This window comes from Macaca nemestrina, chromosome 8 (assembly GCF_043159975.1).
Source record: "Macaca nemestrina isolate mMacNem1 chromosome 8, mMacNem.hap1, whole genome shotgun sequence".
Taxonomy (NCBI): Eukaryota; Metazoa; Chordata; class Mammalia; order Primates; family Cercopithecidae; genus Macaca; species Macaca nemestrina.
Window position 1 is genome coordinate 58,749,966 of NC_092132.1, and position 13,448 is coordinate 58,763,413.

Below are 13,448 nucleotides of genomic sequence, written 5' to 3' on the forward strand. Positions count from 1 at the left end.
CACACCTGCTTTTGTTCATTCACCCAACTTTGGCACACTAGTACCCAACTTTGGCACACTAGTACTATTTCTTCTTAAAGATAATCAGATATCTATAGTAGGTACTAAATATGGCCTTGCTTCCTACAGGAGAGATTAGTAATTTGTTCAGAAACACAATAGATGGTAGGATTATCTAGTTCCAAAGCATGTATTCTTTCCACAAAACCATACCATGCTTTAATAATTCTCCTTTTTCCCTACTTCACTGTAAGTATTAATAAATACATGATTAGAGTGAAAATCAAAAAAGTCTTTGAGTTATTGTCTAAGGTCACAGCAAATAGAGGTGGCTCTAGGATTAGAACCATTTCTTTGTTTCCTCGTCCATTGCTCTGCTCACTCTATTTTTACCTAGGGACACAATAGCAACCTCAACTCTTTGTCCTCCAGCATGGGCTCTTTCGGAAACTCTATGTGGGGCTGGGAATATTTAGGCTATTTAATGAGTGAAACTTTCCATGGCTGGAATGCTGGAGAAGCATTTTGTGGACAAGATAAAAAAAAAAAAGATGCTATTTTAAACGTTGCTGAAAGAGTTTGGGCAAAATCCATCTGGCAGACAGACTATTTCTTCCGTTTAAAAACTCATCAAGCACTCCAAACGTGTAACCTGTAGGCAAGTTTAATTAAAACTTGAGAAATCTCAAAATAACCTGACATTTAAATATGTTATTTCCGTTCTGTTCTTGTAGTCTAACATACATATACAGATATTCTCAGGTTCAAATTAACCTCCCCAATCCCATCCAGCCTTGCATAACTACTGGATTACCCTGTGTCCATGACAACGGGAATGTGAATGAAATAGACTCATCCAATCACTGTCCTTCAAATATTAACATCAATTTCATAGAAAGGGAAGAAGGTAGACAGAAGAAAGCTGACTAGATGAATGAGTGAAGATATGGTTGTGACAGCAGATGACAGACAGAATGATATGTACATACATAGACAGATGGGGTAAAATTTATTTCCCTTGTCTTCTCTGATAAAGGCAGAGCTTAAGAGTACCTTAGGAAAAGACTAAAGTTAGTGGTTTTCCACAAAGGAAAAAACTTTGAAATGTGAAATCATTGAGCACATGTTTAAAGATTCCAAATATACTCTTTCTGCCTTAGAGGAGGAATTCCACTGTTTTTTGTTTGTTTGTTTGTTTGTTTGTTTGTTTTTTGAGACAAGGTCTCCCTCTGTCACCCAGTCTGGAGTGTATTGGTGTGACCATGGCGCTTGCTGCAGCCTCGACCTCCCAGGCTCAAGTGATCCTTCTACCTCAGTCTCCCAAGTAGCTGAGACTACAGGCGTGTGCCACAACGCCCAGCTAATTTTTGTATTTTTTGTAGAGATGGGATTTTGCCATGTTGCCCAGCCTGGTCTTGAACTCCTGGGCTCCAGCAATCTGCCCGCCTCAACCTCCCAAAGTGCTGAGATTACATGCGTGAGTCACCTTTCCAGGGCTAAGTCCATTCTTAAGTGGCCTGGAGAGCCCTGGACCCTGTCATTAATGCTAGGTGCAGGTAAGTGGCCAAGTTTGAAGCCATGACTGGCCTTACACCAGTTTCCTCCCACTTTTTTCCTTCCTTCTCTCACTTTGGGCATTTTATATGATTCCATTTCCTTTTTCTTTCTTAGCATAATAATTATACTTGTTTTTTTAAAGTTTAATGGTTACTCTACAGTTTTCAATATGCATTTTAAACGTATCTGAACCTACCTTCATATAACACTATGCCACTTCACATGTGGTGCCTTACAACAGAATGTTTCCAGTTCTTCCCTCTCAGCCCTTATGACATTGCTGTCATTCATTTCACTTATCAATAGGTTATAATTACCAAACACATTACCACTTTATTAAACAGTTGTCTTTTAGAACAACTAAGAATGAGAAAAATTGTCGAGCATGGTGGCTCATGCCTGTAGTCCCAGCACTTTGGGAAGCCAAGGCGGACAGATCAACTGAGGTCAAGAGTTGGAGACCAGCCTGGCCAATATGGTGAAACCCCATCTCTACTAAAAATACAAAAATTAGCCAGGCGTGGTGGTGGACACCTGTAATCCCAGCTACTCAAGAGACTGAAGCAGGAGAATCACTTGAACCCAGGAGGCAGAGGTTGCAGTGAGTCGAGATTGTACCACTGCACTCCAGCCTGGGTGACAACAGCGAAACTCCGTCTCAAAAAAAAAAAAAAGAAAAGGAAAAAGAATGACAAAATATTTTACTTTCATTTATGCCTTTTTAAAGGTCCTTCCTTTCTTTGTGTAGACCTGAGTTTCTGATCTATATCATTTTCCTTCTCCCTGAAGAACTCTAAACATTTTTTGCAGGGCGAGGCCACTAGCAATTGATTCCCTCTGTTTTTGTTTTTCTGACAATGATTTTGTTTCTCCTTTACTTTTGAAGGGTCATTTCCCTAAATATAGAATTCTAGTTGGTAGTTATTCTTGCAACACTTTAAATACTGTACTCTGCTGTCTTTCTTGTGTGGCTTCTAATTTAAAAATCTGCTACAACTCTTTTTTGTTGTTGTTGTTGTTGTTGAGACGGAGTCTCGCTCTGTCGCCCGGGCTGGAGTGCAGTGGCCGGATCTCAGCTCACTGCAAACTCCGCCTCCCGGGTTTACGCCATTCTCCTGCCTCAGCCTCCCGTGTAGCTGGGACTACAGGCACCCGCCACCTCGCCCGGCTAATTTTTTGTATTTTTTGTAGAGACGGGGTTTCACCGTGTTAGCCAGGATGGTCTCGATCTCCTGACCTCGTGATCCGCCCGTCTCGGCCTCCCAAAGTGCTAGGATTACAGGCTTGAGCCACCGCGCCCGGCCAATCTGCTACAACTCTTATCCTTGTTTCTCTCTATCTTAGGTACTTCCCCCCTCTGGATTCTTCCGAGGTTTTGTCTTTGGTTTTTTGCAGTTGGAATATGATATGCCCAGAAGTTGGGGGTTTTTCAGTTGTTTTGTTTCTTTTGGTATTTATCTTGCTTAATGTTCTCCTAACTTCCTGGATCTATGGTTTTGTATCTGACATTAATTTTGAAAAGTTCTAGGCCTTTTTTTTTTTTTTTCTTTTTTTTTGAGATAGGGTCTCACTCTGTTGAGTGAGACTCCAGCCCAGGCTGGAGTGCAGCGGTGCGATCTTGGCTCACTGTAACCTGCACCACCTGAGCTCAAGTGATGCTCCCTCCTCAGCCTCACAAGTAGCTGGGACCACAGGGCATGCCACTATGCCCGGCTAAGTTTTTATATTTTTAGTGGAGATGGGGTTTGAGCATGTAACCCAGGCTGGTCTTGAACTCTGAGCTCAAGTGATCCACCCATCTCAGCCTCCCAAAGTGCTGGGATTACATATTAATCATAGTTTTAAAACATTTCCTGTCCAATAACTTCAATATCTGTGTCATATTTCAATCTATTTCTGATGCTTGTTTCTTGGGACTGTTTTTTCTTCCCTTTTATCATTCCTTGTAATTTTTTTGTTTTTTTGTGGTTCAAAGCTAAAAATTATGTAACAAATAATATGGACTGAGGTAAACAGGTCTCTAGTGTGACATTTTATACGAATTTGGCTAGGAATCGGGCTGTGTTTAACATTTGGTATAGCTGTTGGTGCCAGAGGCTTCAAATTCCTTCTAGTTCCCTGTCTTTGTTTCCACTGTTGACTGGGCTTAGGGCAGCCTAAGAGAGGCTTCTCAGAGAGGTTTTGCATCTTGCCGCTGTTTCAGCTGTAATTCATTAGTATTATGTAGGACACTTGGTGTGGGGGTAAGGCATGGAGAAGGAGAAACAATTTATAATTCTGTGATTTTCAGTTTTTTGTATGTCCCAATGCTGTGACATTCACAGGAGTTTCTTAGCTTTCCATCTCCCTTAGATAAGACAGGAAGGCTTAAAGGGGCTGCACTGGGAAAAATGTTCTTCCCTCACGTGGCACAAAGCTCTGGTAAAGGATTTTTCTCTAAATAGTAGGCCTGCGGTATGGAGAACAAATATGCTCTGGGCATATTTCATGATGATTCATCTTCCCCCACGCCTGCCAGAGCCAAGAGGGGATCTTCGTTGGCTCTTCACCCTAAGAACCTGATGAGGTTCCTGGTGGTAAATCCCACCAAAGTGTGAGTGACTTTATAACCCCGGCCCCCAAGAGTTTCTCACTCTCATGCTAGTCCACATTCAGCCTCCAACAATCTATTAACATTAACGTTTAAGCATTCCTACCAGTTCCTACTCCAGGGGTTTCTGCTGCAATAAGCAGACACGGCTGTAGTTTTATGGATTCACCTCTCTCTCCAGATTTGAGGGTGGTCGTTTGCCCCGTGACTTTAGTTCTCTGACGGATCTAAGAAAACTCATTAATTTTTCAATTGTGCAGCTTTTTCTTGTTGTAAGGACAGGAGTAATGACTTCCAGGCTCTTAACCTGTCAGAGCTAAAACCCTACATTAGTATTTTTAACAATTAACAGCCAACTGGAATGCCCCCTTTTCTGCAACAACAGAAGTTGTTCACACTGTATAACAGAAATCTTCAGGCACAGGGCCCATGCAGCTTCTCATATCTCATCGCTTCCAAAGGTCGGACTGTTTTCTCTGTCTTCTCCACCTGTAGAGGCTGTTTTTGTTAATGTGATCCTTCTTTCTCAATTTCTAACAGATTAACTCCAAGGGGTTCAGTCCATTGTGTTATGCTCTTAATGCAGAACATATGGTGTCTTTTTTACACATTTGAAATGCGGTTTTTCTTGTTCGTTTTTACAGACCAACCCTTCTTTCTCAGATCATTGGTAATGATAGACTTTTTATCCACTTATCTTATTCATTTCTGTGTTCATTTATTCCCCCACTCTTTGTTGCTTATTTCTCAAATGCAAAATGCTCTTCTCTATCCCTCCAAGACATAAAGCCCACAATTCCCTGGCATTCCAGGTGGGGAGATGTATGTGAATGACTCTATTACAGAGCAGCTTATGACATTGAGAAACAGGATGATTTTGGAGTACAGTAGGAGATGAGATTGGATTCATCTCAGGTGACCAGGGCATCATGAAGGACTGGCTTTCACATTTGATGTTGAGAGCTGTATTAGCCAGAGCCCAGGTGGGAAACAGACACACTCAAGTGAGGCAATTGAGTAAACTTTAATAAAGGGATTACTGACAGAAGTGAGGAAAAGTCTAAGCGCACCCAACTGACATGGTTTGGCTCTGTGTCCCCACCCAAATCTCATCTCAAATTGTAACCCCCACGTGTTGAGGGAAGGACCTGATGGGAGGTGACTGGATCATGAAGGCATTTTCCCCCATGCTATTCTTGTGACAATGAATGAGTTCCCAGGAGAGCTGAGGGTTTTAAAGTGTGGCACTTCCTTGCTCTCGCTCTCTCTCCTACTGCCATGTAAGATGTGCCATACTTCCCCTTTGCCTTCCACCATTACCGTAAGTTTCCTGAGGCCTCCCCAGTGATGCAGAATTGACTTAATTAAACATCCTTTGTTTATAAATTACCCAGTCTCAGGTAGTATCTTATTGAAGAGTGAAAATGGACTACTACACCAACAAAAGGTGGCAGTGCATCTCAAACTTAGCAGCAGTAAAGGAACTGTTACTATAGTGAGGCCTGAACAGGAAAACAAGAGAGTATAGTTACCAGAACTCATCAAGAGTGATGGGAATTGCACTTCTAGAAAACATCCATGTGTCAGGAGCTGTAGATTTTGGTAGAGAACTGCAGCCACTGCTAACCTAAGGTTCGGCAGGAAAATAACAGGGGAGATAAACGCTCTGAACCCACTCTCTTCCTGCTTTCTGATTTCCTGTTAGTCTTTTCCAATGACTGAGCTCAAGTGAAGTCAGAGGGCAAGCCTACAGAGGTCAGCTTCCTGGGAAACAAAGGAGCCTGGGGAGAGGTGAAAAGTGTATCTGAAGGAGCAAATGAGGGATACCCAGTCAAAAAGGATTCTGCATTTCTGGAATCTGAGATGAAGGATCTGACAGGATACTGACAGCCACAAGTCTGTGATTTGTGGGACTTAGAGGTGAGAGTTAGAGAAAAAATATATCCGAAACTGAGCCATTTATATTCCCACATCCTGACACTCTCCACACAGTCACCTGGACCCTCACCTCTAGGGAATGATTTCTGAAGCAGTATAAATACTTACAATAGTTGCTATTTTTTTAAACAGATTTCAGTGAAGGAAAAGTGAAACTGGTGGCAAAGACTCACTTTTCTCTCTTACAGCCTTCTAGCAGCAGGAGGAGGAAACCGTCGAACTGCCAATGTGGTGGCCCATGGGTTTGCCAATCTTTTAACTCTAGACAAAAAGACCCTTCAAGAAATTCTAGTGCATTATCCAGATTCTGAAAGGATCCTCATGAAGAAAGCCAGGTACATCCTTTAAAACCCCGTTAGAGATGAATGGAGTTGGTTTTACTTTGTAAACTCTGAAATAGGAAGAACCATATTATGATTGTGATAAACTTGATCACAGTGAGATAGGCTTAATAAACAACTATTAATGTAGGTACCAATTGAAACTACACAGGTTAGGATAAATTGCAGTTTTTCTGGCAGATTTTGCCAGAACTCTCACAGAGTTACCTAAAACAGCTTTTCTCTGCTACCCCCAGAGTGCTTTTAAAGCAGAAGGCTAAGACCGCAGAAGCAACCCCTCCAAGAAAAGATCTTGCCTTCCTCTTCCCACCAAAAGAAGAGACACCCAAACTGTTTAAAACTCTCCTAGGAGGCAAAGGAAAAGCGAGTCTTGCAAGACTACTCAAATTGAAACAAGAACAAGCAGCTCAGGTAATAAGGTGGAGTGAATGGAGGGCTGTCATGGAGAAGGCTCCAGTCTAAGTATATCCACACAAACGCCTACTCTAATTCCATTTCAGACAATGGGATGATTTGGACTAATATAATACTAATAATTCCTGCTTTATATATAGCACATTATTATTTAAACTGCTGAATTCCCACATATCATCACATTTAACCCTCACAGGATGTTTATAGACGGCCTTAATATACATGTATTTATAAAGAGTATACCCTCATTATTCATAGATTATTTGCAGATTCTATGTTGGTGCATCTACCTACTATAATTTATTAGTAACTTAAAATCAATACTTATGGTGCTTGTGTGGTTATTTGTGGACAAGAACATGTGCAGGGTGGCAAAAAAATTAAGTTGCTTAATGCATACATTTTCAGCTGAGGTTGAACAAAGAGGCACTCTACTTTCTTGTTTCAGCTCTCATAGTATAAATGAGTGACCCTTGGCTGGGCGTGGTGGCTTACGCCTGTAATCCCAGCACTTTGGGAGGCCAAGGCAGGCGAATCACGAGATCAGGAGATCGAGACCATTCTGGCTAACATGGTGAAACCCTGTCTCTACTGAAAACACAAAAAATTAGCTGGGCATGGTGGCATGCACCTGTAGTCCCAGCTACTTGGGAGGCTGAGGCAAGAGAATCGCTTGAACCTGGGAGGCAGAGGTTGTAGTGAGCCGAGATCACACCACTGCACTCCAGTCTTGGCGACAGAGCAGGAATCTGTCTCAACACACAAACAAACAGACAAACAAACAAACAAACAACAACAACAAAGAGTGACCCTTTTGGGGCCATGGGTTCCACATTTTTGTGCTTTTTGCATGTGTGTGATTTGCTGTTTAAAATAGCCCCCAAGCGGCCGGGCGCGGTGGCTCAAGCCTGTAATTCCAGCACTTTGGGAGGCCAAGACGGGCGGATCACGAGGTCAGGAGATCGAGACCATCCTGGCGAACACAGTGAAACCCCGTCTCTACTAAAAAATACAAAAAACTAGCCGGGCGAGATGGCGGGCGCCTGTAGTCCCAGCTACTCGGGAGGCTGAGGCCGGAGAATGGCGTAAACCCCGGAGGCGGAGCTTGCAGTGAGCTGAGATCCGGCCACTGCACTCCAGCCCGGGCGACAGAGCGAGACTCCGTCTCAAAAAAAAAAAAAAAAAAAAAAAAAAAATAGCCCCCAAGCATAGTCCTGAAATACTGTCTAGTGCTTCTAAGTGCCAAAGTGCTGTGATGTGCCTTCCAGAGAAAATATGTGTGTTAGATAAACTTCATTCAGGCATTACAGTGCTGCTTCCACGAGTTCAATATAATGAATCAATAATACCTCAAATTAATCAATTGATCAAATTAAACAGGGTATCTCTAAACAAAAACACACATGAAACAAAGTTATATATTGACCAGTTGACAAAAATATTATGGTTTGAACCATAATATCTCATAGGAACCTAATGCTGTATTTCCCCCAGGAGCAATGGTTCAGTACTTTCTCACTTGCTGTCTGTTGAAACTTTATAGAACAAAACTACATGAATAATAGAATCAACTGTATATATACAGACATACATATGGATATATAAATAAATAACCTATTTTATCAACATTTTCACAAATATTCAATGTTCTTTTTTTTTTTTTTTTTGGTTTCTGTATTTATTTCATTCTCATAATTAGTCTATGAGGGCAGATACTGAGAAACAGACCAGGGATTCAGGTTTTCTGAACCTAGTCATTATGTTATCTCTAAAACTGTAGAAAATGGGTAGCTGTGGACCTTTTAGAAAATGAGTAAAGCACATATTATAAACTCAGTCACATACAAAAGATGAAAACTTGCCTTTTCCCTTTCTACACATAAAACACTGTGGTGAAAATTAGGGATCCAATATAAATCAAATGCTTCATTTGCATCGGCATAGAAATAGTAATTTACATAAAAAATGTATGGGAGTAAAGAAATATATAAGTAAATGTGTTAAGAATCTCAACTTTATCTGTGCACATTCATATCTCGGGCAAGCGTTTCTCAAATTGATCCCAACCAACCATTACCAATAAAGAGCATAGTGTACCTTTGCTATGAAATTTCTATAGCTAGTGCTAAACACAATAGGTTCAAACATGACAGGTCAAGCACCTGTGGGACAAATGGAAAAGATTATACTAGGAAAGGGATAAGTTTCTCCCTGAGTTTCTCCCATGAGCTTAGGCAAGAGGAAACCCTACTTTCTACAGTACTTTTATATGGTAGTGGTTAATACTTTTTTATTAAAAATAAATATTTAAACTTTTATCTCTACAGAATAAGTAAATATTTAAAAAGCAAAAACAGAGTCCTGAGCACTGAGTCTAATAATTTGGAGAGTATAAGGACCAATAGGAAGAGAATTCCTTAGCAGAGACCAAAAAAATGCAATTCAGACTAACGTCATGAGTCAGAGGCAACAGGTCTATTCTCTAACACACCAGAAACTTAGTCAAATGATAGTTAGAAGCAAAGCAGACATGATTCCTGGATTCACTTAATTCAGACAGTCTGTCTTGGTGGTGATCTTAGCCATTGCATGCTAATCAAAATCCAATCCAATGTTTTTAATTATGATTTCAACACCAGTTACTTGTAATTGCTCTTTCCAGAAAAAAGAAAATTCTGAAGGAGAGGAAGAAGGAAAAGAAAATGAAGATAAACAAAAAGAAAACGAAGATAAAGGAAAAGAAAATGAAGATAAACAAAAAGAAAATGAAGATAAAGATAAAGGAAGACAGCCAGAAGAGAAGCCACTGGACAGACCTGAATGTACAGCAAGTCCTATTGCAGTGGAGGAAGAGACCCAGTCAGTTAGGACAGTTTTACCCAGAGGAACTTCCCGTCAATCACTCATCATCAGCATGGCTCCTTCTGCTGAGGGTGGAGAAGAGGTTCTTACTATTGAAGTCAAAGAAAAGGCTAAGCAATAAATGTTTGATTATCTTTAGATGTGATATAGCTAGTTCCCAAAGAGATTGTACCTAGGATTGTAACTTAAATTAATGAGGGGAAATGACCTGCTGGGACCCTTGAGAAATGAAAGGCAAATCCCTAGCTTAGTTTCTAGGACTTATCTGAGAGTGTGATTTCATGCAGTGGTAATAAGAAGATTATTAAAAGCCATCCCTATTCTCTGTTTTCATTAACTTTATGCAATTGCTATATCTTCTAATTGTATGTAGTAAGTTTCCTTTTCCTTTGGTTCTTTCCCGATAATGTTTCTTCCTCCCAGTTTTATTAGCTTGCTCTTGGCTGTGATGTGATTCACTAACCTTTTCTCTTAATTTTTATTGTGTTTAATTTCTTGTATGGCACTCTTAAGCCTGGCTAATTGTTCTAGGTTTATAAATTTCACCTCTTACATGTAAGGGATATAAGCCTTTAATGTAATAGGTCAAAAATCAGATTATTTTCATTCAAATGAGGTTGATGAGTCACTGTAATATCAAAAAATCCCCAGCAGCTGGGACTGAAGGGAAGCAGAGATCATGAAGCCTTCTGAATGAGAAGTCTAATTTTTGGAACAGTCCCCTGAAGAGCAATGTTGGTTGGCAGAATTAGCAAACTGGCAAAAATCACATTGCAGGAACATATTGGAAAAATTGTACCCTTTGCTAAAGAAATAAACTTCAATATTTTCTCTTCTAACCAACTTAAAAGACACCAAGCTACCTAACTCATCTGGCTCAAGGGACTTGGACTGGAGGATACAGGCTAAAGTGACACTTATCAGAATCTTCCTCAAGCACTTGCTGGAAAGGAAATCAGATTGTAACTTCTTGTTGTTTAAAATTAAGCTTTAGTAAAACAAAGTGATGCAGTTAGGAAGGCAGACTCTACACATGTCAGATTGACATATCCCCACAATTTCCGGAACCTACATGTATAGCTATTTACAAAATCTCCAAGTTAATTGAGTGCACTTTAGGAAGTCGTCCTCATGAATTAGCTAGCATTAGCATAATTACCAAAGTTGCATGCTGTGAGGAGGCTACAAAGGCCAGGCTGATGTCGGAAGTAATAATACATATAGAATTCCATTCTAATAAATGCCATTAGTGTATAACATCAAGTTCTGTGTAACGAGGCTATTTCCAAGTCCCCAAAGATGGTCATTGTAACAGCACTTTGCTGAGAGGGTTTTAACAAATCGTATTAGCCAAAAAGCCTACAACATAGATGCATTTAACAAACCATGTACAAATCAATCACTATAATAAACTGTGTCATTTGATAGAGTCACCATTTTTGAATGTAGTGTTTGAATATCACAAAATATAACAAGTTTTACTAAAGAATGGTTGATTTTTTTCAGGATTTAAGGGAATACAGACAAATTGTTAAATAGCATTTATTTGATAAATGGGAGTTTGTATGCAGAAAGAGTGATTGTGTACAAAAAGGGTGTTTTCAAAACCCAGAAAGAAAAGGTAGAATAGGGCTGAAGAGTCTGATAATAGGAAAAGAAAAGGACAAAAGTCCTCAACTTGTGAGCAATATGCTTTCCCCTTAAACCCTGTAATTTATTCAAATGATATTAAAATATAACACCATTGCAATGTATGCTCTTCCCCTGGCAGTTATTCCGCCCCCCCAAGCTATCCTGTTTCAGATAATATCAATATATTTCCAATCCATCAGACTAAAATCTTAGAAAATTCAAGAACTCTTTTATTATTGATATAGTGCCACCAAATTCTTTTTCTTTTTAAATCTTTCTAATTATCCCTTGTTTTTCAATCCCATTGCTAACACCCAGTACATATTTTCTGTTCAATGCAAATAAACATTCACTTTTTACCTATAGTCTTCTCTGGTCACTGGTCTGCCCTCTCAGTCCCTTTGCTATTGGAAAATAAAATCTTTCTAAAACCCTACTTTTGACCATGTTACTTCCCTGCTCAGTGGCTGTATTAGAGTTCTCCAGAGGAAAAAAAAAAAAAACAATAGGGGATATATATCTATCTCAGGCCATTGGATTCAGACTGGAACTTAGACCATTGGTTCTTCTGGTTCTGAGGCCTTCAGACTCAGACTAAAATGATACAACTGGCTTTCCAGGGACTCCAGTTTGTAGAAGGCAGATCATGAGACTTCTTTTCCTTCATAATTTCATGAGCCAATTCTTTATAATAAATATATTTAAATATATATTATATATTATAAATATATAGAGTGATTTATTATATATTTTAATATATATCATATAGAGATATTTATCATGTTTTTATTTATATATTTTACATATATATGATTTATTATTAGAAATTGGCTCACACAATTGTGAAAGCTGAGATGTTCCATCATCTGCAGTCTGTGAGCTGGAGACCCAAGAGAGCTGGTGGTGTAGCTCTAGTCTGAATCCAAAGGACTGAGAATTAGGAGAGCTAATGGCGAAGGTTGCAGCTTGAGGCAGGAGAAGACTAATGTCCCAGCATGAGCAACCAGGCCAAGAGAGCAAATTGTCCCTTCCTCCATCTTTTTGTTCTATTCAGGGCCTCAACAAACTGGATTATGCCCACCTACATTGGGGAGGGCAACCTTCTTTACTCTGTCCACCAATTCAAATGCTGATCTCATCCACAAACATACCCAGAAATAATGTTTTACCAGCTATCTGGGCATCCTGTGGCCCTGTCAAATTGGCACATAAAACCTATCATCACAGGAACCTATTAGTCCTCTTACCAGTTAAATCCTATGTATACAAATTTAATTTCCACTACCCTAACCATATCCTCCACTTAAGTGGGTCTCCTTGCTTTTTCTGGAACAAACCTACCCTTCTTCCTCTAGCCTTTGTTCCTGCTGCCTGCCATACTCTGGAAGTTTGTCTCTCCTCCACCACTTACCTCTGTCCTATACTTCCAACTCTGCTCACATTTTCTCTCTCCCAGCTGCCTCTAAAAACATCATCCTATGATGGTTCTATCTCAAGGGATTATCTTTTGTACTTTCAGGAAGTGCCACAGAGTACAGCATGTCCTCTAATTTCCTCTTAATTATGAATTATTTCTGCTTAATTATAAATTATAACACAGCAAAGACTAGCTCTTGTGCTTTCTTTGCATAATGACAAAAAGCCCAGTTTTTTAAAGGGGGAGAGAATATGAGTAAGTAATACGTGGAAGAAAAACAAATAAGTAATTGACAGAGAAAAGGTGCTTGACTTCACTTGTGCTCAAAGAAATACAAATCAGAACAAAAATGGAATACCACCTTATACCATCTAACTGGAAAATACTTGAAAGCAGATAATAGTACCAAGTGCTGGCAAGTATGTACACTGGATCTACTATTCTAGCAATCTTAGCAAAATTTTGGCAGCACACCTTAGAACTCAGCAGTACCATTTCAGTGTATATATGCCAGAAAATTCTTAAGGATTTCCATAAGAGGAAATCCATGAGGATATATAGCATTGTTTATAGTACAAAGGAATTGGAGGCAACTCTAATATCTACCTCTAGGAGAATGGGGAAAAAAATATGGTGTGTGAGAGTATGGTTGTATTTGTGAGATGAAGTTCTATCTAGCAGTTAGAAGTAATGAATT

The 13,448-nt window shown here is 39.7% G+C and overlaps 1 protein-coding gene across 1 annotated transcript in view; it reads left to right on the plus strand.

The window, feature by feature from the left end:
- The window catches only part of LOC105477158 (cyclic nucleotide gated channel subunit beta 3), a 158,976-nt gene extending 147,436 nt beyond the window's left edge, over positions 1-11,540 (plus strand). Inside the window, exons 16-18 of the mRNA XM_011733534.3 lie at positions 6,274-6,420; positions 6,663-6,837; positions 9,503-11,540. Coding sequence (XP_011731836.2) covers positions 6,274-6,420; positions 6,663-6,837; positions 9,503-9,823 — 643 coding nt within the window. The 3' untranslated portion in view covers positions 9,824-11,540. The remainder of the gene's footprint in view (positions 1-6,273; positions 6,421-6,662; positions 6,838-9,502) is intronic.
- The last annotated feature ends 1,908 nt before the right edge of the window (positions 11,541-13,448 follow it).